This window comes from Drosophila yakuba, chromosome 3L (genome assembly GCF_016746365.2).
Source record: "Drosophila yakuba strain Tai18E2 chromosome 3L, Prin_Dyak_Tai18E2_2.1, whole genome shotgun sequence".
Classification (NCBI taxonomy): Eukaryota; Metazoa; Arthropoda; class Insecta; order Diptera; family Drosophilidae; genus Drosophila; species Drosophila yakuba.
In genome coordinates this window covers 14,942,879-14,968,107 of record NC_052529.2, presented here as the reverse complement: position 1 = coordinate 14,968,107, position 25,229 = coordinate 14,942,879, and the positions used below count along the sequence as shown (strand labels likewise).

Genomic DNA, 25,229 nt, shown 5'->3' with positions numbered 1-25,229 from the left:
TATAATTGGTTTTTTAAATGTAATATTTCAATATTTTCCGCACATATACCACTTATCTCATTTAGAAATTATTTGTTATTATAATTTACCATTGATAACAAAAATTACTCATTAGGTGCAAGACATGTATATATATTGATGATTTGTATGTATATGTAATTATATATCTCACTTATATGCAGTGATATAATAAATTTATTTAAAACCGTAATCCCTAAAAGTTTGGAAAATTAATACAAATTTAAATTCCACTTAGTAAAGAATACCCTATACAGGACACCCACTCCAATGGCAGTTTTATTTTAGGTGCAAATGCGAATAAGACGCGGTCACACCGCGCTGCAAAAAAGGTATAAAAGGGGGCTGCCATCGGCAGAGCGAGTAAATAACGGTTCGCGAGCAACAACTTTTCATTTCGAGAGTGGATTAATTTTCCTAGCCGACAAACAGTGATTGCAAACCAAAACGAGATTTATTTCGAAACGTGACAAGAAGTTGTTACATCAAAGGAGCTGCAACAATCGAAATCCGCGGAGGAAAACTGTGGAAAGTGCGAGAAAATACATACATATAAGAAAGAGCTAAAAACCAGTGACGCAGTAGCAACAACAACAACAAACCGTCATCGGACAATTAATAGAATCTAACGCAGAGTCCAAAGCATGAATCTATCATTCGCTGGCTGCGGATTCCTGGGCATCTACCACGTCGGAGTGGCCGTCTGCTTCAAGAAGTATGCACCGCATCTGCTGCTGGAGAAGATTGGAGGCGCATCGGCCGGTTCCTTGGCCGCCTGCTGTCTCCTCTGCGATTTGCCACTGGGTGAGTCTCTTCCCACTTGCTTACATGGGCGGCTTAAACAGGGGCCTCTCTCTTTCTCTTCAAGGAGAAACAAAAATACATTTACATTTTGGGTTGCTTGTTTGTTCATTTCTCTTGCTTTTTTGCACACTGCGAGTCTGAACTTGGCCTTTGCACAATGCTTTTTGTTTGGGAAACCCCCTGTGAATATTTGCTGCACCTCTCTGGTGTTTTCTCTACCTCTCTCCCCTTTTCTCGCAGAACGCACGCAAAACAGCTGAGTGCAAAAACAACCACTGGGTAGTTCAGTGACTCTGTGAGTGGGAGCGAGAAAGCGTACGGGTGGGAGTGGGAGAGCGAGAGAGATGCTGCGAGGCTCAATATAAAACGCATTGAATTAAATTTTATTGATAAGCTTGTTTGCGTTTGTAGGTCGCTAGGAAGTCAATGGGGGTCTTTCATAACTGCCAGCTGCGATAGTGTGTGTGTTTTTGGGCGTGTTTGTCCAATTTCGAAGGGGGCTCGTCCCGTCCGTCCGCTGAGGGAAAACTGCGGCGCAGTTGAAAAACCTTACGAAAACAGAAAAACAAGTTTCGTTGGCCGGGACAACGCACTTTTGTAAAGCGGCAGTCGAATATACATATGAGCAAATGGTTGGGCTACACGGGCACAGCGCTGGCCAGCTGATCAGCAACGCAGTCCGAAAATATTTCATGAAATAGGAGATTAACCAGAAACATTAACAAATCTAAATTGGAGATAATAAACTCACTGCCTATCTTATCCAGAATTGCCAATATTAAATTAAAAAGATTAAGCTGCTCTTGTGATTTTGAATTATGATTTCTTCCGCGAGTTGATTAAATTTATATTGCGTCAGAGTGATCAGGCAAATCCTTCATACACCCTCTATACCAGCCACAAGAAGGCACTATAACTTTGCCCGCAACTGTACGCATTCAAAACCTATTTTGATCGAGATGCTTGAAGGTCGAGTGCTTATTTACACATGTATATGTATATTTGTATTGTTTATGCTTAGGAGGCGCGTTCATCGAAAGTCGCCTAGGAATTCGAGGCAAAAGTAGTGCCACCGTGGAATCGGATCTATATATAACTGGAATATATATACATAGATGTATACATAGCGCGAGTTCTCGCTTTTGATTGTTGAAATGTAACGCTTCGTTTGTATCGTGGGTATAAACATGTCAATCACTGGGGAACACAAAACTAGCGAGGGAGCACAACAAAAGTCAGCTGGATTACTCATGGCTACCACTGGACTGCAATGTCCAGATGCATCTTTGTGTGTATTTGTGGTCTTATCACATGACCAGGGTAATCGAGAGCTATAATCTGGAATAACGTCAGCAGAGGGGCAGCATCATTCGATCATTAAAATAATCAATCGGGTTTTCGCTCGCTGTTGTGCCAATGGAGATGAACATCACCCCCGGGGACTTAGCATGCTCAATTTCCCCTGACTTTGGCCATAATCGGAATACTACGTTCTAAAATTGGGATTTTTGACCCCGAGATATGTGTAAAATACGATTCAAAGAAAGCTTTCATCTATGCTATACTATGGCTCTGCAATTAATCAAAATACTGGCATACAATAGATCTAAGCGGCTCAAAAAAAAAAGGTCTGGCTTGACACCATTTACCATACTGGAATATTCTCGTTTGCATCTTTGGCGTGGCAATCCGTATCTTTCAGTTTGAACTACCTGTTCTTGATCCTCCGCTGGTTGGTAGAAAGTTCGTTAGCCCGTGCAGCTGCTGCAGGTACTAGAATTTTCCTGTAATTTCAGTTTCCACTTTAATTGCGGCAATTAAAGTTGGTCGCTTGCATTTCGATCTAGGGCTACTGGCCATTTGATTACTCAGCACGCAGCGTGTCTAATTTGGACTTTAAAATCCGTTGTGCACTTTCGGGTCCCAAGTACAGACAGTACAGACAGGTAGGTATACTGGAAAAAGTACTGACGCGTTTCACAGATAAAAGACGTTCTGTTCCGCCAGCAGATTAGATTGGTGAAAGTTTGTACTCGTTTTCGGGTTTGCCAACAGTGCGACACAAAGAGGTGAACAGGTGTTTTCTTTAAATTGGATGAGTGGAGCGGAAGCGCACTTTTCAGCTTAAGGAATTTATGTAACCATGCAAATTGAGTTACTATCGTGGAGCACCCCACTTCCTTTCTACTCAAAATAATGCACTCCATAGTGCTTAGATACTGCCACATTAAGTTGCTAATTCTAGTACAATTGTCGCCCGCTCCAAGTGGCTGCTCCAATCCAAGGGTTATTCAGATACTCAGATGGGGTGTTGGAAAAACACCTCGTCCGACTCTTTATAAGCCTATTCATTCATGACGACTCTTTTATGGCTCTATTTATTGAGTGTTCACCGCACTTCCTCTTTGTTGTTGGCACTCGAACCACTTGAACACGAGTTTGCGGATCGCCACGCGAACTTGTCACCGTATCGTATGACGACTCCACCGCTATACCATGGCATATAAATACATATATAAATAGCAGATATCTTCCCATTTCACCGCCAAGTGGCATGCCCCTTCAGATAATAGCAATTTCCCTCTTTGCAATGCAATTCATGCCCTAGTGACAGGGCCCTTAAAAACAAATCGTTATCAGCTGGTGGAAACTGCCGTGTTTTGATGGATTCTCCCTATTTTCACGCGGTTCCGGGGGCCAAGTAAGCAATATTTCTAAATGCAAACTCGTAAATAGGATCATTATTATTTAGTAGACGTTTGTTTGAGGTGGGAAAGCCAACGGCCGACCTTCAGTGGGTACGGCTATCTGGAAATTTTAGAAATCTCAACTGCAATTCACGGTGCTGTTCTCATGCGGGCACGATCGTACTTATATATTCATTGCTTATCGGTTCGATTTACCTTTATGGGCACGTTATCACGGGGGAGTCATGTTTTGTTGCCGATTTCCGTCGATTAAAGTCCAAGTTGCGGGTGTATCAGAAGTTCGCCTACGTAGTATATAGGTACATACATACACATAGAGATACTTCTGAATGGTGGTTCGATTTCGTTGCAGCTGGTAATGCGAAAATATGAGTCAAGTGCAGTTTCGCGATTTGAGTCGCACATCGAGCTCTTTGTTTGATTCGAATTGATCGCTATCTATCTATATGGTCGGTTGGCCTGCCTATATGTAATGCATTCGATTGACGTATTTCCTATTCCTATGCCTATTCTATTGCCAGATGATTGGAGCACAAAGCACACACTATCTGCATATTTACATGTGGCTTGCAGCTGGGTTCTTTGCCCAATAACATCTATGTATGTACGTATGTATGTACATATGGATGTATGTACATAATGCTATCAGCTCTGCGGGGTCCTCTATACGTGGCGTATCTTCCAGTGATCTCCCTCCTCCTCCGCTCAATCAATCGGCCATGCAAATGGGGCTTGGGGCTTGGAGCTTCTCATCATTATCGAACGCATTATTGTTGATTGACACACTTTTTGCGGCACACAAAACTAATCCACAATAACTGCTGGTCACGAGTCGCTTTTTAAAAAAGAACTTATTGAATAGTTTTCTATTTAAGGCTACTACCTTGTTCATTGTATTTGAACTAAACTTGTTATACACCAAGATTTCAAGTTTCATATCAATACATTGATAATTAGGAAAGTTACAAAGATAATCTTGGTATCATATTTATGTAATTGGCAAAGATCACTGTTTATATCTTACTTCCGCTTTACTTTGATCTAATCATTAACCATTCTTGAAAAGATCATATCAAAGCATGCAAACTGTTATACTTCGAATCGAATCGAGAATAGCAGCTGCCACAGTTCGTGGCTAAAATTCCGTCCCACCTTTCTCCCGATCCCAAAACCACCCTGAAAAAAGGAAAGCGGAACATCAGAATGCCTCCCGAAATCCGTTGCCAAGTGAGGAGAACTCACGGCATTGCAATGTGACCTATATAAATAAATGTATTTGTGTAACGGCTGCATAAAAGGCATTCAGAAAACTTGCATAGTCAAGGTGATAAGTATGTGAACTTGGCACACAATAAGGTAAATTCAAATGGGTAAAACGCGTGGAATCATAAAATTCCTTACAAAATAAGCATGCAAATGGCAGTTAATGAGTTTTTATATTTTATATGTTTTTTGTATCTATAAATAATTGTTCATGACACTCCGTTTAAAAGTTAATTAAAGTGAGTTGCCAAGCATAACAGCTTAAAATGTTTAACGATTTTATGTACAGTTTTAAATTACTCACGCATACCGAAATGGGATATTTTAGTAATGTAATGGCATGAACAATAAACAAAAGTTTCCTAGCCTGAAATAAAAATAAGACGAAAATACAAAACAAAAGTTGTAAGTCATCACCAATTAGAAAACAGAGTTCCAAATGCAGACACACTGCATTCACAGAATATCGAAATAAAGAAGTCTTACAAGTCACAGAATAAACAAAACAGCATAGTGTAAACATAATTACTTCGCCCACTGTAAACATATGTAGCACTACATACATAGTTATGTACATACATGCGAATGGTATTCTGGTTTTCGTGCTCTTTTTGAATACAACCACAATATCACGTGATGTTTCGTATTTTTTTTTGTTGGGCGCCCTGTGATGAGTAAAGAGAGCAGAAGAGAGCGGAAATTACTTGACTTTTGGGGGTCAGGCCGCGGAAATGGGGGTGTGTGCGTGTGCATGTGCGTGTCGCGTTTCTCTCTCTTCCTCTCCCTCTCGTTGAAAGTCTGTCGCCTTTTCTTTTGCCATGGAAAGCAACAACTGCCACTCCCCCTTTTCCCGCCCCCTCCTATCCGTCCAGAAACTGGTTTATTTATCCATTGAAGTCGAGCCCCCAAAAGAAATTGTATTGTATTGTATTTTCGGTGCAGCTGTTTGTGTGCGTATGTGTATGTGTTTATGGTTTTTAGTGCTCGTTTTGCCGTTTTCCTCGTTATGTTTTGTTTACGATTCCGTCTCGTTTCGGTCTTCGTTTTCCATTTGCCGTTATGCACCCGGCCGCCAAAGTGGGCGTTAGTTGCACTTGACTTGCGGTTACGATACGCATAACATTGACAGGCCCCACTGTACATTACATTCCACGCACAGTTGCGGTCATGGCACTATAACCCATTCGTTTTAACTACTGTGCACAAGTTGCACCATATCAATTTTCGAAATATTCAACTAAACAACCTAATTTGGATTAATGTGCAAAATGTGTGTACAAGGCTAAAAGCGAATGCTTTAAATGGATTTATGACTACAAGTTTCAGGCTGGCTTAGTATTACTTGGGATTTCTAATAGCATCATTATATTTCACCCAATTAGGGAGTCATTTTTGAGTTGCAAGTCCATCATCTGTAATTATATTGCAGTGCAATGGGTCATTAAATCCATCACTTTCATCCTAATATCATTTTAATAGAGCTGAGGTGCAGTTCTACCCGCTAGTGTACTTCGCTTCAAAGGTTGAAAGGTGCTTAACGAGTTGGCTTAACCCACAGGGGCCACGCCCACTCTTCTGATTCCGTTTCCGTTGATAAATAAAGCTCATTTATACACGCAGCTGCTGTTTGCCTAAGCAAAACAAAAAACAAAAACAATTACAATTACAAATAATTAAGAGGGCAGCACGTAACGTGATAGCGTTGTTTACCAGCACTTTCCTCTCTAGTTTGTTATTGTTGCTGGCAATCAAAAGCGGAATGGCGAAAACAAATTTGATACAAGACCGGGAATTGGAACCCCCGCGAGTTTCGTGTGCTCCATGGGTTCTTGGTGGTTCCAAACTCCATCCAGAACAATAGTGGTGTTCAATGTCGTAGCAGCTTTAAATAGTTTAACTGATAAGCGATCGTTATGTGACTTGTTTTCTAACTATGGTTTTTCCGCGATTATACAGAATAGACGTGTGACATAATTCCGGGGCTTAGGATCCCAACCTTAGCTTTCGCTATTCCGCGTTTCATCTTGTCTGATGGCCTGATTTTCGCTTTACGTCAATTTGTGGAATACACAATTATGGCGACCTTATGAACATAACACTAGTGTTTCGAATAACCTTATCATTATCACTGCTGTAGGCCGTTCGGCATGCATCTAATCAAAATATTTGGAAAGTACGTTCGTGTGGCACTGCGGGGAACTTGATTTCTTATCAACAAGGCACAAGGCACATGGCGCACGCGAAACTACTATTTTTATGGGTACAATGTGAGAGCATAGGTTTACAAATAGGTTCCATAAATACATACAATAAAGATAAAGAATTAAAGAACTTATATACCAATGATTGCGCCACCAAACACTTTACAACCCAACATAACTTACAGTTCATTCTATTATATCTCAATCAAATGTTGATGAACTTTTCTGTTTCTTGACATTAATCCATATGTAAATCTATTTACGAACTTGAAAACCGTGCTTCTGATTTCCGAATCAACTAGAACAAGTTCTCCCATTATGAAACAACCTATTTTAGTATCCCCATTGAGGAGCTCAAGTTGTACCATATGGTGGGCTCCATAACTCAATAGTGGCTTATCAGCGCCATAAACTGTGTTGGGGGTCGAGTGGCACATGGAACAAGACAAACACTTTCGAACCACTCAAGGTTCCTACGTCATTTCCCCCCATAAACGAGCCGGGAAATGGCTCGTTTGGCTAACAACAATAACACTGCCAAGAGCTCCACTTGACCCTTTGGATGACACAATGACGCAAAAGCCGCGGGCATCGCGTAGATCAGCAATCGGTTGAGATAGCCCGCTGAACCCGAAAACATCAATATTGTATAAGCTCGATTAGCAAGGGTATGCGATTCACTGTCAACGATCTTTGCCAAGATTTTTATATTAGTTTTATGGTTTGCTGTTATGTGACATCATGTGCGTTCTTAACGATTCTGAGATAATAGCAGTTAATATTTCTCCAAATGCGTTGGGAACTTCCCAGCTTTTATAATCCAAAGTTCAACTCGTTTAATGCTAGCTACAATTCAATTAAAATGCTTATAGTAACTGACCTCCTACTTAATTGTGTTTTCCAGGCAGCATGACTTCGGACTTCTTCAGGGTGGTGAACGAAGCTCGTCGCTACTCCCTGGGTCCCTTCAGTCCCTCCTTTAACATCCAGACCTGCCTGCTGGAGGGTCTGCAGAAGCATCTACCAGACGATGCCCACAAGCGGGTCAATGGACGGCTGCACATCTCCCTAACCCGGGTGTACGATGGAAAGAACGTGATCATCTCGGAGTTTGAGTCCCGGGAGGAGGTTCTCCAGGCACTGCTGTGCGCTTGCTTCATACCCGGATTCTCGGGCATCTTGCCACCCAGATTCCGTGGCGTCCGCTACATGGATGGTGCCTTCTCGGACAACCTGCCCATTCTGGACGAGAACACCATTACGGTGAGCCCGTTCTGCGGCGAGAGTGATATTTGCCCGAGAGACCAGAGCTCGCAGCTCTTCCATCTGAATTGGGCCAACACCAGCATTGAGATCTCCAGGCAGAACATCAATCGATTCGTGCGCATCCTCTTCCCGCCGCGTCCCGAGTTTCTGTCCAAGTTCTGCCAGCAGGGATTCGACGATGCCCTGCAGTTCCTGCACCGCAACAATCTGATCAACTGCCGGCGCTGCGTGGCAGTTCAGTCCACATTCGTGGTTTCCGAAACGGTGGCCCAGCCCCAGGAGTTCGATCCCGAGTGCAGGGAGTGCAAGAAGCACAGAAAGGTGAGGCACTACCAAGAATATATCTCTTATATCGCTGTTAGGTGCTTTTGGTTTTTACTCTTCCACTAACACTATTTTCTATCTTTTCCAGGACGCTTTAAGCTCAAACATGCCCCAAACGGTTCTGGATGTGATCCAGGACTACATCGAGCAGGCCAATAAGGGTCTGGCCAACTGGATCTTTAAACATCGCGGCATTAAGCTGCTTTCCCTACCCGCCACCGTGCCCATGGACTTTCTGCTGGCCACCATTTCCAAGTAGGTTTCCATATCTCGCTGTAGAATAACCAAATGCTTACCATCTTTTGCATTACCTCTTTTCAGAATATCAGCACTGACGCCCAAACTTACCAAGCAAGCCAGAGTAATGGTGGAGGACTTTGTTTTGCAGTTGAATAACGCCATGCGGATACGACTGCTAAATAAATTCACGGTAAGTTGATTAGGTTAAATAATCAATTGAAGTGCACTACAGCTGTCGCTCACATTTTCATAAATTTGTTTTATTTAAAAGTGTACGACTTGCTCATGGTTTTCTCAATGAATTGAAATTAAATGTATTGTACTAACGACTTTTTGTTTATTGCAGCTTTATGACCAGCCACACTTCGATGCCACAGGACTCCTTCATTCCAGCCGCCTATATGGACCCCGTGTTTCAATCCTAGTGGACGAATGGTAGGTTAAGCAATATGATTACTTCTCCAAGAAAGCGTTTACTAACTGTGGTGATACTTTCAGTGGAGCCACCCCGCTAGAGGACGATGTCGACAACTTTGAGCATGTCCTCAAGATGACCACGCACAACGACGCTCTATATGCCTATTACTACACCGACAGCAACACGAACAAGGTGAAAGTTACCGAGATTTTTGACTTTGACGAAATAACGGAGCACGACAAGCTGGCCACCGATCTGCAGATCTACGAAGGCTCTGTCGAGGATCACCCCAATCCCCACCAGCACAGCCACAATACAGTGGTCAGCGAATGGAATGGCGTCGAATCAGGTTGGTATTTGGGAAGCTACGACTCTTTCAATTCAGAAATCATGTCATTATGTAGAGAAAACGTATCATTTGAATCAACACCAAACATTCTTTGCAGTACAAGTAATGCCCACGACTCCTGAACTACACGACGTAGCCTTTTAAAGCACTTACAAACTAAACGACTATAAATGCACCTTCATACCCTTTCACCCACTCAAGCATTAAGTCCAAATTTTAAATCGTTGGCAGGTAAATGTTCAAAATTTGTAATCACTCCACCTTATTCCCATTACAAAATATCATTTAAAAAACTTCAGTCTTCTGAATGGTTAAACTAATTCTGTTTTGCTTTGTAATGCTCCACAGACTTCTTCATCGATGCACACACACCAAATGTGGAGGATAGTAAAACAGCAGCGCCACAATTCGCCCGCCTGGACCTGGATGCCGAGTCAGATGCTAGCGTGCTCAGTGATCCCGAGGTGGACCAGATTGTTAGCACATCCACGCACAGCACCGACATGTATATAGAAATTGAGGGGAATTAGTAATGGGGAGGAGCTCTCCTTTTAGCAACTGTATCGAAACATCTCCAAAGCGGCTCGTAGCAAAGCGAAAAGCCTAGTAGCGTTTCCATTAGTCTAATTTAGTCTTAGTACGACCAACGTATGTACCTAACTTAACTTAGCCGTATGCTGCCATTGTATCATCGTCAGTTTGTAAGCGGCAATTAGCAAATAATTGCATTCTTGTTATTAGTCACCCTCACACGACTTGTATTACATCCAAATCATCCGATCTGTGTTTAGCCTAAGTTGATAATGTATGAACAATAAAACAATAAACAACATTTACAGAATGTGTGCTTACGCATTTCTTATTCAGAGAACAACGAAAACGGTTTCATTGGGAATATAAGTAAAGAAATCTAAAATTTGTATTGTTTTAAAGTTTTTATCAATAAAAACCAGACGTTGTGTCGTTGACTTCCGTCCACAGGTATATGTAGTATAATTCTACATTTCTATTCTTTTCTTCGAAAAATTTATTTTAATTTTATTTTAATTCTTATTATAAGGAAAAACGATAGGGTTAATAAGTATTTGAAATCCTAGTATTCTTGTTTTTAAACTTTCATTGGGAGAAAACAAATTAAATAATGACATCCATGAATGTTGATTTATGTTAAACTGTTTACCGAGGAATTGGAAGACTCACATTTTAGATATTTGCATTACCCATTGGTTTTTGATAAAAAAAAAAATGTGGGGCAGAAAAATGCATACTTTTGGAAACCAAAAAAATTCATACTTTTGGAAACCAATACCGTTATGAAAGTATCGATGCCAAATTAGCAGAATACCCCCTATACAGTTGTCATTTTTTAGTACATATTGCCAGAAAGCTGAAACGGTCACGCTGCGTCATTTTTCATAAAACAATCTTGTTTTGATATTGGTAAATTAATTGCCAGCAATTAGTGTAAATTGTGTGTAAAATAAAAGGCCAACTGGGCAGGCAACAAGTAAACCAAACAATATGGAGGCGGTGCCCCGTTTGCATATGCTGGGATTCGCCCTGAAATCGAGTCCCGAAGGAACCTCCTTTGCGGCTTTAAAAAAGGTAAGACGAAAGGAAAGAGTGTGAGAAGAGGGGAGTGAACTAATAAAGAGAGCCAGCAAAACAAAGAGGAGTTAGCTTAGTAAAACCGAATTATCGGTCAAATTGGGAAAATGCGTTTGCTTATTGGGTTCCTATTGGAATGCCCATGCACATGATGCAAACTGCTCCACTGTATTTTCCATTTTCACCCGCTTTTAAGCCCCCTTTGTCTGGCCGCTGAGTCATCGCCATCATCTGATTAACTCGACAAACAAAAGTTATAAACAAACAGTCGCAGTTTGGTGGGTTATTGCACTTATTCCCTAATTGAAAGCGGTTTCTCCAAAAAGAACCTTATTACCTTAAGTAGTAAAATTTTCCAGTCAAATGGTAAACTAAAGAATGAGAATATACTACTAAACCTCACAATTTCTTGCAGTACATAGCGGAATTTTACCATGAAGATCCTGAGGCGTATTCCAAAGAGGTCCATGCCCTGGAGACTCTACGAAACCAGGCCATGCGCACCACGAAAGATGGAGCGCCGGTGATGAAACGCTACTACTGCCAGCTGCACGCACTCCAGAATCGATTTCCCCAGCTGGCGGATCGCGGCATCTTCACCTTTACATGGAAGGATCTCTATCACAGCGCTGTTCACGAGGTCACCGATCTGCGATTCGAGCGGGCTGCCGTGCTGTTCAACATTGCCGCATCGCACACCCAGTCCGGAGCTTCGGTGACCCGTGGTGATGTGGATGGCATGAAGATGGCCTGCACCCACTTCCAGGCGGCAGCTTGGGCCTATGGAGAGTTGAGGGAGCGGTATGCCAATGTCAATAGTGGAGGGGATTTCATGACCACGGAGCTGCTGGTCTTTCAGCAACAGGTGTGCTTTGCTCAAGCCCAGGAATGCATCCTCGAGAAGTCGCTGATCGACAATAGAAAGCCGCATATTGTGGCCAAAGTAACGGCCCAGATTGTGGTTTACTATGGAGCTGCCCTCGCTGCTCTCCTAACAGGAGGAGATGAAGGTCCAGTGGCCCAGGTCATCGATAGTCCACTTTACAAACTGTGGAAGAAGTACGTGCGCTTCAAAATCAACTATCTCACATGCATCTTGTACCTGTACCAAGGCCAACATTCCGAGGAGAAGCGTCAGATGGGCGAAAGGGTGACTCTCTACCAGGTGACTACCAATAATTATGCCTTCTTACCTTATGCTAACCTTATATTTCTTTTAGGCTTCCTGGGACAAGCTGGAGGAGGCGCGCAAAGAGTCCAAGGGCCTTCCTGACCAGCAGGAAATCAACGAATCCCTCAGCTTCACCGCTGATGTGGTGGAAGCAAAGCGCAAGAATGCCAAAAACGAAAATGAGTTCATTTATCACGAGGCGGTGCCTGAACTGTCCACCATTGCAGCCGTCCAAGGTGCCAATTTGGTCAATGGAATTGGCTTTCAAGTAACCGACGAGGAGCACGCGGGACCAGACATCTTTGCCAGATTAGTGCCCATGAAGGCCCACGAAGCCAGCTCTTTGTACAGTGAAGAGAAAGCCAAACTTTTGCGAAAGTACGGAGCTTTGCTGGAGGAGAAGGACACCCAACTGGAGTCCTATATGAGCTCCCTCACCCTGGATAACCTGAATATCAACGAGGAGCAAGCCAATAAGTTGCCCCAGGGCATCGTGGATCGCTGTGCCGCCTTAAATGCAAATAAGACTGCTATCAGCGATCTCGTAGAGGCCATGTCTCAGCTGGCTGAGATTACAGCCGATGTGGAAACCAATCTTGGCGAAATTTCAAGCATGCTGGAGGCGGAAGCCAAAGCGGAGCGGGAGTTCCAATCTGCCAGCGGAGTTCAACGCACTCCAAATGCCCACATCACTGAGTTGTCCCGAGAGTTCCAGAAATACAGTGAAGCCCATGCACGGGCAGGGGAATCTAATAATACCTTGAGAAAAGCCATGAGCCTGCATGTAAATAATCTAAAGATCCTCGCAAGACCGTTGCCTGAAATTCAACAACTGATGCCCAAACTAAGCTCGGAACTGAATACCACCGAAATTTTCAGGGATGTGAAGCTCATTCTCAACAAAGTCAACGAAATGAAGGCTCAACGTGCTCAGTTCCATGCGGATTTGAGGATAGCCATCAATGAGGATGACATCACTGGCAAAGTAATTGCGCACGGTGGACAGGAGGGCCTCCAAGCATTATTTGCCACCGAACTGGGCAAACACGATAAGATCACCGAACTTCTGGATCAGAACATGGTGGCTCAAGGTAATATTCTGCAGGCTCTAACAGAAAACTATGCCAAGGCGGCACCGGTTTTAAAAACACTCCAGGACGTGAAGCAAAAGCGGGAGCACTTTTACAGTTCGCTGGCTGCATCCTACGATGTTTATGAGGACCTGCTGGCAAAATCCGCCAAGGGCTTGGAATTCTACAAAAAACTAGCCGGAAATGTACAGAAGCTACTTACCAGATTTAGATCCGCCAGGGATGTGCAGTCCGAGGAGCGCCAGCAAAGGATGCAGAGCGTCAAGGCAGCAACCACTCCAGTTATCAGTAAGCCCATTGCGGAAACTACTCCCGTGCCAGCGGTGAGCAGCACCCCGAAATTAAGGGACTACCTAAAGGCCAAGGCAGCCATGGCGGATGCCTCAAATCCCGCCTATGTGCCTACAGTGCGTCCAGTGCCGGTGGGCTCGGAGAACCCCACGCAGGCCGCTTGTTCCTATGCCACTGCACCACCTAATGAGCCACCTCCGCCCTACAGTCTCACACAGCAGCAGTATTTCGATCCCACGGCCGCTGGTTACACGAATCCCATGTATCAGCAGCAACAGCAGCACATTGCTCCTCCGGCCTACAAGGCGCAAGCTTCGCCGAACTCTCAGTCGCTGCACGGAGCACTCGGTCAGATGAACTTGCAGGGCCAGGCGCAGGATAATAACCAAGCCGGCATGGGATACAATTACGGGTATCCAAGTGGCTCTGTGCCTCCTCTAGCCTACGCGCCCCCCGGAACAGTTCCCGCAAGCTCAGCTGCCCAGGGATTGAATGTCCAGCAACCGCTGTATGTGGCTACATCGGGCAATCCAGTTTCGGTTGCCAATCCCAGTGAGCTGCCGTCCTCCCTGCAGGCACCCTTTGTGGTCAATCCCATGTCCAATGCTTACCAAACAGCGGCAGGATATTCAGGACAGGCTTACCAACAGCTTAATGCTCAAGCGCAACAGGTGCCTCCAGCACCTACTGGCTATCCAACAGGACCATCAGCGCAACAACCCTTGGGCTATGTTGCAACTCAGGGGCCACAGCAGCAACCTGGCGGATATCCACAATCCCAGACACCACAGCAACAGGTGGGAGCTTATCCGCAGCAGCAATCTTCGGGCTATGCTCAACAGCTGACGCCTCAGCAACAAACGGGTTATTCCCAGTCGCAAACACCGCTCCAAGTTCCTGGTTATTCCCAAGCTCCGCAATCTACTGGACTAACACAGCAACAGACACCTCAGCAGCAACAGACTGGATATCCACAGCAACAGATGACTGGTTATCCTCAGTCCCAGCAACAGGCTACAGGATATCCCCAATCGCAGACACCGCAGCAGCAGGCCACCGGGTATTCCCAGACACCTCAACAACCACTGGCGTATCAGCAGCAACCATCTGGTTATCCACCACAACAACAACAGCAACCAGTGGTTCCGCAACAGCCGGCACTTTATCCATCGCAGGCTGTGCAAGCAGCGCCTCAACCTGTTCCAGGCCACCAGGCAACACCACCGAAGGCCGGGCAACCACTGCCATATCCACAGCAGTACACTGAACCCAATGCAGCTGCAGCTCCAGCTCCTGGGGTTTCTCCTGTTCCAAGTCCTGCTCCAGCCCCCACTCCATCTCAAGCCCAGGCTACCACGACCCCTCATCCTTCGGCCACCTACAGCAGCTATTCCAACCATCCTGGCTATAGTTTCAATCCACAGACTGGTATATACGAGTACAGCAGTGGCTATCAGCAAGACACCAGTTCGTTGAAGGGATCCCAAGTCTCCCAAAACTACCAGTTCAGCCAGAGTGGCAAGCAGCAATCGGTAGGAACCACGGACTCTGAGAATGCGACTCGCGGCAATACCGCAACAGGATTCGATGTAAGTGTTACGTATTCTCCCGCTATTGAGACCTTAACAAAGGAACTCTTTTCCCCACAGTCTCCTATCGTGTCCCACACAAAGGTTAATACGGCTGCAAAGGACTCTACTTCCGCGATAGAGGGCAAGGAGTCATCCAACTACTATTCTACTCCTTATGGATATCATGGCAGTGTAATGCCGCAGCAACAACCCACTCCTGTGCCTCCCACGAATTCAACTGCGTCCATTTATATGCAAAGTGGAGCAAGCAGCACTGCAGAAACCCAGACGACCTCCAGTGGCGCTCCTTACGCCTCCTCCTCGACTTTGACCAAAGTGGAACCAAAGCCGGAGGCAGTGGCTCCCAAGATAACCAGCAATGTGGACCTGCTAAGCGACCTGGACATTGATTGCTCGGTGGCTGTTCCGCCGCCAATGTTGCCGCAGCCCGTTTTGCAGCCCCAGATGTTGGCCACTCCCACGCCACCGGGAAGTCAGGTATCGGTGCCTGTTAAGGCTGAAAGTGTTGCCGAGCACGCTGCTCCCGCAACACCTGAAATTCCTGTGGCTGCCGCCGAAGAAAGTGCTCCAACTCCAGTTACCATTCCATTGGGTCAGAAGTGTGCCAGCATAGATAATCTTTCCAACTGCTCTGACTTGAGTTCCCTGGAGAACTTTGACTGGGACTCGGTTTCCGTTACACATTCCGTCAGTGAGAAACAGCCCAAGGCATCTGGCACCGCCAATGGGCATTCGAACAGCTTTGCATTCCAAACCGAAACTTTTACCGACGAAAAAACGACTAAGTATTTCCAAAAGGAGGTGGAGAGCTACGAGAAATTGCTGGAGAATCTACACGTGAAAATGCTGAATGGCAAAACTCAACTGGGTGCCAAGTGGCAAGAGCTGCAGCAAAAGCTGGATAAAGAAGCTACAGCTAACAAGCGATCCACCACCATTGCGAAATTGTTCCCGGAGAAAAATCGATCCCTTGATTGTCTGCCCTATGATCATGCCAGAGTAAAGCTGGACAAGCAGACCGATGACTACATCAATGCCGCCTACATGAAGGTGAGTTCATCTAACAACTGTGATAGTGTCATGAAACACAATCTGTAAACTCTGTTTTTATTCATTTAGAACTTGAGTGCCGGCTGTCCCAACTTCATTGTCGCTCAGACTCCCCAGTCGAACACCATCAACGATTTCTGGTCCATGATCTGGTCGGAGAAGTCGCGCACTGTGGTTTGTCTGCATACCCCAAATGAAGTGAGTAAACTAACCAAAAATATGAAATTAGTGAATCTAAATATTTAATATCTGTTACAGCTTTTTGATCCCTACTGGCCTCAAGCGTTGGACCAGCCCACTCACTATGATGATTACACCGTGACCTGTGTAAAGTTGCAGCAACTTAGCCACTGCTCCGAGTACCAGCTTAAGTTATCCATGCATGGAGCAGACGCCGTGCTGGATTTATCTCTTCTGCAGCTGAAACAGTGGACCAAGGGGTAAACATCCAGATTTCATCCAATGGAGGGAAATTAACTTTGTTATTTTACAGAGCTCCAGCTCAACTTTTGGGAGTTGCGGAAAACGCTTTGGAGACCCATCGACAACGCTGCCAGGCAGCCAATGCTCCCAATTCGCCGCTTATTATGAACTGCTTAACGGGTTCAGAGCGCTCCGAACTGGTGGCCATTGGAGTGTGTGCGATTATAGCGACGCAGAGCAAGCAGCCAATCTTAATAAGTGAGCATAGTTGATTTTGAATCGGCTTCCATTTTATAAATACTAATCGCGTATCCCTTAGATACGATTGATGTTTGGTCGCGCATTTGCGCGCAGCGTCAAAATTCCCTGAGGGATTCCGCCATCCTGGAGCAGTCCATGCAAATAGTGCTCTGCAATGCTCACAATGTGCTCAACAAGCGTAAGCTCTTTAATTTAATATTGTAATTCATGGAACTTAAAGAACAATTTTCGTGCAGGTGGCATAATGACCTCATATCAAATGAAGATGGCGCCGCAGGTGACTGCCAAGGAGCAGCAGGAGAACAAGGATCCGCTCAACGAATTGGATGCCCTTTGGAAGCTGAAGTAAACGACTGAGCCAACCAACCAACCGCGGCGGATAACTAAAGATTTATGTGTAATCAAAACGAGTATTTATACGAATATTTAACTGTGCAGACCTATTTCTAAATATCTAATATTGTTTCAAACAATTTAAGGCAAGCGAAAAGTATTTAAAGGGATATCGAAAGCATGTTTTACTCTGTATCGTAATCGTCTCTTTCAACTGTTATATAAATTGTAATTCGACGCAAACCGAATCGTGATGTGTACGGGATATTGTCAAGCGTTTCAAACCACTGTGCAAGTATATTAGAAACCAATCAAACATTTATATCACTTAATAAAATACATTTAAAATCGAATGGGTGTAGAAAGCATTCCTTGTGGAAACTGTCACTACATCTAAGTTAGTATTTGTGTCGATTTTACATCGAATCATGAAGGTGATCAGCTTTCGCTGGAAGACCTGCCTGTCAGGCATTATAATAGTTGCATATCTGGTGAGTGCTCTGCTGCATTTTGGAATGGATATCACCAATATTGAGCCAGTGGAGCCAAGAGTAGTGAACAACAAGACCAAAGTGAAAAAACAAGACCAAAGAATGTTTGCCAAGAGCATCAATCATAATGGAAACTGGGAGACTATAGTAACTAATCCGGAACTAAAGCCCAGATATCGGTTTGGCGGCGGAAGGAGTGGTGTCAAGTTCGTGATTGGAGTACCCACTGTACTGCGACCCAAAAGGAACTATGTGCTCCAAACAGTGGACAGTCTGATCCATCGCATGACTCCGGAGCAGCGCGACAATAGTCTAATTGTAATATTCGTGGGCGAAACCAAGCTGCAGTTCGCCAAGTTCATAGTGAAGGAGCTGCAAGCGAATCATTCAACGCACATGCGAGCTGGCCTCATCGACGTCATTGCGCCACCGCTGAATTACTATCCCAACTTCTCGAGACTCCGCATCACTCTGGATGATGATGCACAGCGGGTGCAGTGGAGGACCAAGCAGAACCTGGACTACATATACCTGATGTCGTATGCCAAGAGCAGGGGTGCGTACTACCTGCAACTGGAGGACGATGTGATGGCGAACGTTGGGTTCTTGGACTACATCCATAAGTTTGCAGTGCTGCACGGAAGCTTTCGCATGGCCCATCAGATCGATTGGATTGTGATGAGCTTCAGTGACCTGGGCTTCATCGGGAAGCTCTTCCGCACCTCCGTTCTCAACTCCTTCGTGGCCTACCTAAAGTTGTTTTACAATGACCAGCCCATCGACTGGCTGCTCCAGAGCTTCGTGACCCTGCAGAGCTGTCGCTGGGATAGCGTTTCCGAACCGGAATGCCAGCAGGACTTTGAGGCCAGACTGCTTCGCTCCGCGCAGTCCCAGTTCCAGCATATGGGTGCACAGTCGTCGTTGGCGGAGAAGGAGCAGTATCAAAAGGATGCACTCTTCAATAAGAACATTGGAAGGCAGCGCATGCAGCATCTGCGACAACCTGTCAACCTGATCTCCTCCCATCGGAACGCGCTATTGAAGCAGAAGCTCGACCTGGAAATGGGGGAAACTTTCATGTGGATCTACATGCCTCGGATGCCCAAGATGATGAAGTATCTGATAGCCAATCAGTTTAAGAAGACCCAGATTCACATCCGCAATGCCAAAGAAACAGCCCACAATCTGGCCGAGTTCAATATTGAATTGGTCAAGGAATCGCCCACACTGGTGGCCAACAGCTCCTCCACAAGCCAGTGTGGATTCGTCATGAGTCACACCATCCAACCGTTTGCAGACGGAGATGAGAAAGCGGAGGTCCCCTTCAAATACATGTACTACTACATAAAGGAGGAGCCCGAGGGGCTCACCTGGTTCCGTCGCTTCCTCTGGGCTTCCAGTGGATCCTCTTGCCCCGAGCTACGATCCACAATGGTATTGGTTCTACTCGTTTTCTTATTGTAAAGTAATTAATAAACTAAAACCATTCTCTTGGAAGATAATTAAGAAACCACATTGAACGTCAATTTCAAATACTTGAGTTATTTATTAAGCTTATACACACATTACACGCATATTTGTTGTTCATGTTTGATTTGATTTGTTGATTTGTTCGATTAAGTTTTGAGTTTTCCCAACGGCTTATGAATATTGTAAAATTGTAATTTGTAATAATTCAGCTACGATCGTTATGTGTTGTCGTTTCATGGAAGGGGAAGCCTATAATGCCAGCTAATATTTATATATAATTCCGATTGTTCACTATCCACTATTATTGTTGCTTGCTAATTGGTTGCAATTTGGCAAAATGAGTGTTTCGGGGAGAGCGGGTGCTGTAAATTATTGTTGCTAGTTGCCGCGCACACATAACACAGGAGTATATAAAAATATATTTATGTTCGTACATTTATGCAATAGTAAGTATATGCAAAACATTCGTTTCAATTGTTCAGTTTATCGAAAGCAGTCTACAATATCTGTATATCTGTTACTCTATATACAGTGGCATACGAATTGAAATCGGATTAACTCTAGAAAGTGAAAAATGCATCACAATGCATCGAACCAAAGTCGTAAATATATATATATGTCACTATATGTTGCAATTCTCGTTACTCAACAGGAACCAAGTTTAAACAATCATCATTCTTGTTTTCAGTTTTTCATAGTCTATCAAAAAATTTGGCGTTTCCAATTAGTTAAACCAATCATAAAATGGATCGTATGTATATAAAAAATGTTTTCTTATGAATGATTGTTTTTGTTTTTTGGAATTTCGTTTTACAATAGCTAATTAGAGTTGTTTGTTTTACATTTACGTGTATATATAATTTAGGTATATACCTCGTTCATTGTTATGCACAAATTATTAACAAATCACAGTAAAAAAGCAACAATGCTAAAAATCGTTTCGTTATTTAATGGTTCAATGTTTATGTTTATGCATATTTTGTATTTATTTATGTAGTTATGGCTTCATGTTCAAGAAGGTGGCTATATTACCGGTGAAACTAACACAAGCATGATGGGTGAATTCATAATATTAAGATAATTTATTAAAGTAAAGGAATAGTTTTAACAAATGTACAACGGTACAGATTAAACTTAAGTGTGCAACAATATGTAAATATTTCTTAATTCATAATTGATCGATAAGATTTCAGCGGGTTCGAGATTCTTGATCACTTGGAGGTTCAGAAAATGAAAACAAAATAAATTGGAATGTGTTCTGGGTTACCGATAAAATGAGTTTAACACTTAAAACTAAAGGAAATGAACGAAAAGATTATAATCAAACATAGGAATACCAAGAAATCGCCTTAGTTACATAGCCCACAACTTGATCTCCATAATCTATAGCAAATATATTATACCACCATAAAAAATGGAAGGGGCACTTGGAGTACATATATCAAATCCATATGGTTATGCGAAAAATATATACCGACAGCTTGGGAGTAAATAAGACTTTTGGGAGACTGTAGACCAATCATATTGCTGAGGCTTGTAACGCTTAAGTTAAAGAAACCCTAACAAATTGGTTCTGGGGATGTATGGCAATGCAATTGGTCTACAGCCATGCTTGAGCCTTATAGCTAAGAATAATCACTTAAGGTTAGGAGAGCGAGAGAGATTATTTACACACTGAGATAATTGAGGGTAAAAGCGTCATTCGAAAAATATACACACAGATGTACAATTATTAGGATAGATCGACTCGCATCTATGCAAAAACCATGACAAAGTCTTGGGAGCAAAACGAATTCTTCACCAAAACATTTAAGATTTTTATGATACGGTTGCCTATCCGTGGGAAAAAATATTCTTCAAGGCAACAATTGAAAAATTATCTTAATTATTCCTAAATGTTTCTCAGGCAATTTCCATAAGATTACTTTTTGCTCCCACGACTGTATCTCAGCGAAATCGACACAATCCCAACAGACATAGACAAATTGTGGATGGGCATTAGTATAGACATTAACTGGAGATGGGAGGGCAGAGGACTTAGCAGGACTTGTTGCTCCTATTCTTGCCAGTTTTGCCGCTGCCGGTGGCGATGCAGCAATCAGCTACCCCCCACATACCGTGGCTTTGCGGCATTGTCCTCGGACTTAGCATCGCCGCCCCATTCCTGTAGTTCGATCTCGCTGAGCAGGGCCCAGTTCTCGCTGTCACTGTGGACGTGGAGGCGCAGCTCCTTGATTGCACCAATCTTTGCATCCAAAAGGCCCTCGGCCACGCCTAAGCTATCGAACGAACCCACCACCAGGTAGCCGTCCGTTGTGGTGTTGAAGTTGCTCCAGACGGACGAGTTTTCGCTCAGCGTATCAGCCGGAAGGAGCTCCACCGTCGTGTTGTAGAACCTGTCGGACGGGTGCTCCGAGTTGCCGCTGCGGAAGAGGTAGTGCTTCAGCTGCGTGGGCCGCTCGAATATAATCTGCACAAGATCTCCAGGCTGTGGCAGCAAGCCCCAGAAGTAGGACTCTCCTCTGTACGCTCGCTGCAACACATAGTTTTTATACGGAGCTATGTTGGACTTCACCAGCGCCGGTGGATTATGCGTATGGGCATAATATTGCGGCACCTTACTGCCGAACTGCTTGTCCTTCAGCTTTTGAACTTTCCCTTTCAGCGATGAACTTGTACCAATATGCTGGAAAAGGGATTTTCGAAAATGCTGCCAGTACTTTGCCTTCTCCGCATTGCAGTGCTTTTGATCCTTGTCCGTTCGACAAACCTTGGACTCGATAAAATACGTAAGTAGCCAGTCCACTGGTTTGTCATTGTAGAACATTTGGAAATAGGTGATCAGGTAGGGTAGCTCCGCACTCTTGAACATCTTGCCAATAAAGCCTAGTTGGCAAAAGTCTAGCACAAACCACTCTGGTTGATCGGGTTTCGTCAACGCGCTCTTGATCAAGGCGAATTTCTTCATGGTGGTGATGAACTGCCGCTTGGTCAGTATATCGTCCTCCAGTTGAACGTAAAAGGTCCCCTTCGAATGGGCGTAGGCCATCAGGTAGGCAAAGTCCAAATTCTGCTTACTACGCCATTTAACGCGCTCCAAAGGATCGTTCAGTGTGATGCGAAGTCTTTCGAAATTCGGATAGTAACTAGCTGCAGGTGCTATTATATCAATTAGTCCACTCTCCACATGCTGATCGAAACTGGCCTCGATTTGACGGGCAATAAGTTGCACGGATTCCATATCTGTTTCTCCTATGTAGACAATGATCAGTGTTTCGTTCTGCTCCTCGTCGTTCATGTTCTCGATGAGATTGTGGAGGGTTCCGAGGAGGTACGATTGCTTCTCCCTCCGCACGGTGGGCACACCCAGAACAATGCTCACATCCGAACGGCCCTTGCTTTGCAAGTACGCTGGTCGCAGGGAGCCCGCATCGTCCAGGAGATGCGGCAGGAAATGGTAGGCATTCGGAAGCCGTATATTCTGGCTCCTGGCCATCGAACCATTGGCACTGCCACCTTTACTGATATGCGACGCATTCCTCAGCAGCTGCCTGGCCTCGGGACTCAGTCCGTCGAGCAGATTGACCACGGGCAGCGGTGGCGGCGGCGGTGGAGCACTGGCTCCCGTCACATTGACGCTCTGCAACTGGCCGAGGTATTGGGAAAGCAGCGCTACGTCCTCCTGTCGGGCACGGTACATGGACTCCAAGTACTGCAGTCGCATATGGCATTCGGCCAGGCGCTGCGTCAGCGACTGTTCGGTGGATAACTCGGGTCCCATCACCATCAGGATCACTATGCATGGTGCCAGCACCAGGGCCGTCACTATCAGCATGCAGTTGCGCTGCCTAATCTTAAACATCATTCGCTCTGCCCTGGATTCCTCCACTTGCCGTCGTATTAATTAGCTAACTGTTTGCCTTGGGGCTGCTTTGCTTTCACTTCTGGTTTGGCTTTTCGCTCTGGCTCGGTCTCTGGTTCGTTGTGCTGGTGGCGTTCCCTTGGGCCGGCTGTCATCCTCATTCCTCCTATGACTAATGCAGGCGCTGCAACAAAAGCAAGGCATTTAGTTGTTACACTGCTAAAAATTAATTCAAGTATAATATGTACATGCTAATTCTTTCAAAATAGAGTAGAGTGTTAAGCAATAAGTAATGAATATGTAAATATATGTAATATGTGCTAAATAATTATTTAACAACATATTCCTGCGTGTTCAGAGTTCAATCGCATCTTTTATGATTGTTTTCAAATTGAAATAGGTTTAAGAGATTGTTCTTTTCTGATTTGTTGGCCCTATCAAAACTGTTCTAAACATTTCCTATATTAAGGATGGCATATGTGTTTTCGCATGTGTGTGCTTTCTTCTATGAAACCCAAGTGTAGTTGCTAATTTTATTGGCTTTTTTGAAGAGTGCCGTGGGGAGGCCCGTGGGGGGTTGGGTTGGTTCCGAAGGTCGCACCGTTTAACGCTTCTTTGTAGCCGCCTTTTGCCTTACCCGGGTTGGATTAACGACGTCGTCGGTGGTGGCAGCTGTCGCAGTTCTCGCCACATGACCTGGCCGTGAGTTAGAATAATAATAATTGTTATGTACTGTGCACTCGAGACGTTGGCAGGCAGTAGACCTAGACTTAACTTACATGGCCAAGAGCCCGGAAAGCTATCTTCTTCCTCCTCGCCGCCAGAAGTTCGATCGGTGGGTCTGAAAGTGGAAGGAAATTGGCAGCTCAAAAATGGGGTATATTTAGCACGGCGGTTGTTTTGGGCTAGTCGGCCATCCCATTGGGATTTACTTATTATTCACCAAGGATTTGCAGGGCCAAGTTAATTAGCCTTTCTGCAAAGTTATTTATTAAAAAAAAACTGATACTATTAGCGCTTACTAAGCGCATATTTAAACATGATTAAAGGTTAACAAATTTATGAGTAACGTTCTATTTTGTATGTAAATGTTAGAAACTGGAAACAATGATAAGTTATTCATTTAAAAGTCATTCATTCCTACTAGGGAAATTTAAACAAGATTAAATTGTAACAAATTTATGAGTAACATTCAATTCGGTATTTAATTGTTATAAACTGGGAACAATGATAAGTTATTCATTTCAAAGTTATTTTTTGTTTCCAGTTTATAACAAGATTTATAATTTATAATACAAAACTTAAAATTCCCACCCAATATTTTGATGTACAATGTATACAATTTGTTACCCCCCGTTTTCACACCGGGTATCAGTTATTCGATATCGAAGATCGGCACTCGGCATTGTGTGAACATTAACAATGTGCAGATATACATTTTCGCACTTCGTTTAGCGCACGCAGCGCAAGTAAACAATGGGTCAAAAACTTAAATAAATATAAAAAAATAAATAGGTAAATAAACAGGAACAGCGAAAAGTTCGCACCCACGCACAAGCACACCCTTATTTACTCACACTTGTTTGCAGCTCAAGTGGGCGATTAGATGGATTAACTAATTAATAAGCACTTAAATAGGAACAAATTGAACGCAGTGGACTTTAGTTATCCATCTGGGGAGATTTCGTACGCTGCTACTTGTAGCCAATTCGCAGTTTTCGCCCTTTTTGTGTGCTCTTCGTTTTTTCGCCATTCGTTTTCGTTCGCACGCGTTTCTCGTTGTCTTTACATATTTACGATTGGCCGCCGAGTGCGTTATGTAAATGTAAGTGATGTAAATTATTGCAGCACTCGATTGCCGTGCTATTGTTTAATGTTATATACAATACAGCGGGGAATTAGTTTCAACGCCCCCCGACCAAAAAAAACAACAGATCAGGCTGCTACCAAGCAATCGTTATCGGCATTGGTGCGATGCCAGACAGTCGGTGGCAA

At 44.1% G+C, this 25,229-nt stretch overlaps 4 protein-coding genes and 1 long non-coding RNA gene across 7 annotated transcripts; 3 read left to right on the top strand and 2 right to left on the bottom strand.

Annotated features, from left to right (window-relative positions):
* The first annotated feature begins 377 nt into the window (after positions 1–377).
* On the top strand, positions 378–10,432 carry LOC6534132 (patatin-like phospholipase domain-containing protein 2). 2 transcript variants are annotated; one of them, XR_005561034.1, is made up of 8 exons: positions 378–822; positions 7,899–8,581; positions 8,673–8,839; positions 8,906–9,014; positions 9,171–9,259; positions 9,323–9,591; positions 9,689–9,822; positions 9,940–9,967. XR_005561034.1 is itself a non-coding variant. In XM_015194981.2 (7 exons), the coding sequence occupies exons 1-7, from the start codon at positions 663–665 to the stop codon at positions 10,119–10,121; spliced, it is 1,659 nt and encodes a 552-aa protein (XP_015050467.1). In that variant the 5' UTR covers positions 378–662; the 3' UTR covers positions 10,122–10,432. The 2 variants fall into 2 exon arrangements, 1 of the variants encoding a protein (XP_015050467.1); XM_015194981.2 differs by lacking the exon at positions 9,689–9,822 and having other exon boundaries at positions 9,940–10,432.
* LOC120321427 lies at positions 6,132–7,890 on the bottom strand. Its single transcript, XR_005561035.1, has 2 exons — positions 6,504–7,890; positions 6,132–6,424 (listed from the first exon to the last, which is right to left on the bottom strand). It is a non-coding gene; the product is annotated as an uncharacterized LOC120321427 (long non-coding RNA).
* Positions 10,433–10,977: 545 nt separating the features above from the next.
* On the top strand, positions 10,978–17,764 carry LOC6534130 (tyrosine-protein phosphatase non-receptor type 23). Its single transcript, XM_002094778.4, has 9 exons — positions 10,978–11,196; positions 11,615–12,364; positions 12,420–15,341; positions 15,402–16,394; positions 16,464–16,592; positions 16,653–16,834; positions 16,888–17,075; positions 17,137–17,256; positions 17,315–17,764. Exons 1-9 carry the CDS (start codon positions 11,113–11,115, stop codon positions 17,425–17,427), a joined length of 5,481 nt encoding a protein of 1,826 aa, XP_002094814.1. The 5' UTR covers positions 10,978–11,112; the 3' UTR covers positions 17,428–17,764.
* Positions 17,765–17,831: 67 nt separating this feature from the next.
* LOC6534129 (alpha-1,3-mannosyl-glycoprotein 4-beta-N-acetylglucosaminyltransferase B) lies at positions 17,832–19,412 on the top strand. Its single transcript, XM_002094777.3, has one exon. It carries the CDS (start codon positions 17,840–17,842, stop codon positions 19,364–19,366), a length of 1,527 nt encoding a protein of 508 aa, XP_002094813.1. The 5' UTR covers positions 17,832–17,839; the 3' UTR covers positions 19,367–19,412.
* Positions 19,413–19,424: 12 nt separating this feature from the next.
* LOC6534128 (alpha-1,3-mannosyl-glycoprotein 4-beta-N-acetylglucosaminyltransferase A) lies at positions 19,425–25,186 on the bottom strand. 2 transcript variants are annotated; one of them, XM_039373949.1, is made up of 4 exons: positions 24,812–25,186; positions 24,014–24,075; positions 23,836–23,930; positions 19,425–23,418 (listed from the first exon to the last, which is right to left on the bottom strand). In XM_039373949.1, exon 4 carries the CDS (start codon positions 23,235–23,237, stop codon positions 21,471–21,473), a length of 1,767 nt encoding a protein of 588 aa, XP_039229883.1. In that variant the 5' UTR covers positions 23,238–23,418; positions 23,836–23,930; positions 24,014–24,075; positions 24,812–25,186; the 3' UTR covers positions 19,425–21,470. The 2 variants fall into 2 exon arrangements, with proteins under 2 accessions (XP_039229883.1, XP_015050466.1); XM_015194980.2 differs by having other exon boundaries at positions 23,872–23,930.
* Positions 25,187–25,229: the final 43 nt, after the last annotated feature.

What these genes read in the sequence shown, in the direction of transcription:
- LOC6534132 (XM_015194981.2), top strand. Translation starts at nt 663, where the DNA reads ATGAATCTATCATTCGCTGGCTGCGGATTCCTGGGCATCTACCACGTC. An exon ending in CCTCTGCGATTTGCCACTGG is followed by an intron (nt 823 to 7,898) that starts GTGAGTCTCTTC and finishes TGTGTTTTCCAG; the next exon opens with GCAGCATGACTTCGGACTTC. An exon ending in CTGCTGGCCACCATTTCCAA is followed by an intron (nt 8,840 to 8,905) that starts GTAGGTTTCCAT and finishes ACCTCTTTTCAG; the next exon opens with AATATCAGCACTGACGCCCA.
- LOC6534130 (XM_002094778.4), top strand. Translation starts at nt 11,113, where the DNA reads ATGGAGGCGGTGCCCCGTTTGCATATGCTGGGATTCGCCCTGAAATCG. An exon ending in CCTTTGCGGCTTTAAAAAAG is followed by an intron (nt 11,197 to 11,614) that starts GTAAGACGAAAG and finishes AATTTCTTGCAG; the next exon opens with TACATAGCGGAATTTTACCA. An exon ending in AAAGGGTGACTCTCTACCAG is followed by an intron (nt 12,365 to 12,419) that starts GTGACTACCAAT and finishes TATTTCTTTTAG; the next exon opens with GCTTCCTGGGACAAGCTGGA.
- LOC6534129 (XM_002094777.3), top strand. Translation starts at nt 17,840, where the DNA reads ATGAAGGTGATCAGCTTTCGCTGGAAGACCTGCCTGTCAGGCATTATA.
- LOC6534128 (XM_039373949.1), bottom strand. Translation starts at nt 23,237, where the DNA reads ATGATGTTTAAGATTAGGCAGCGCAACTGCATGCTGATAGTGACGGCC.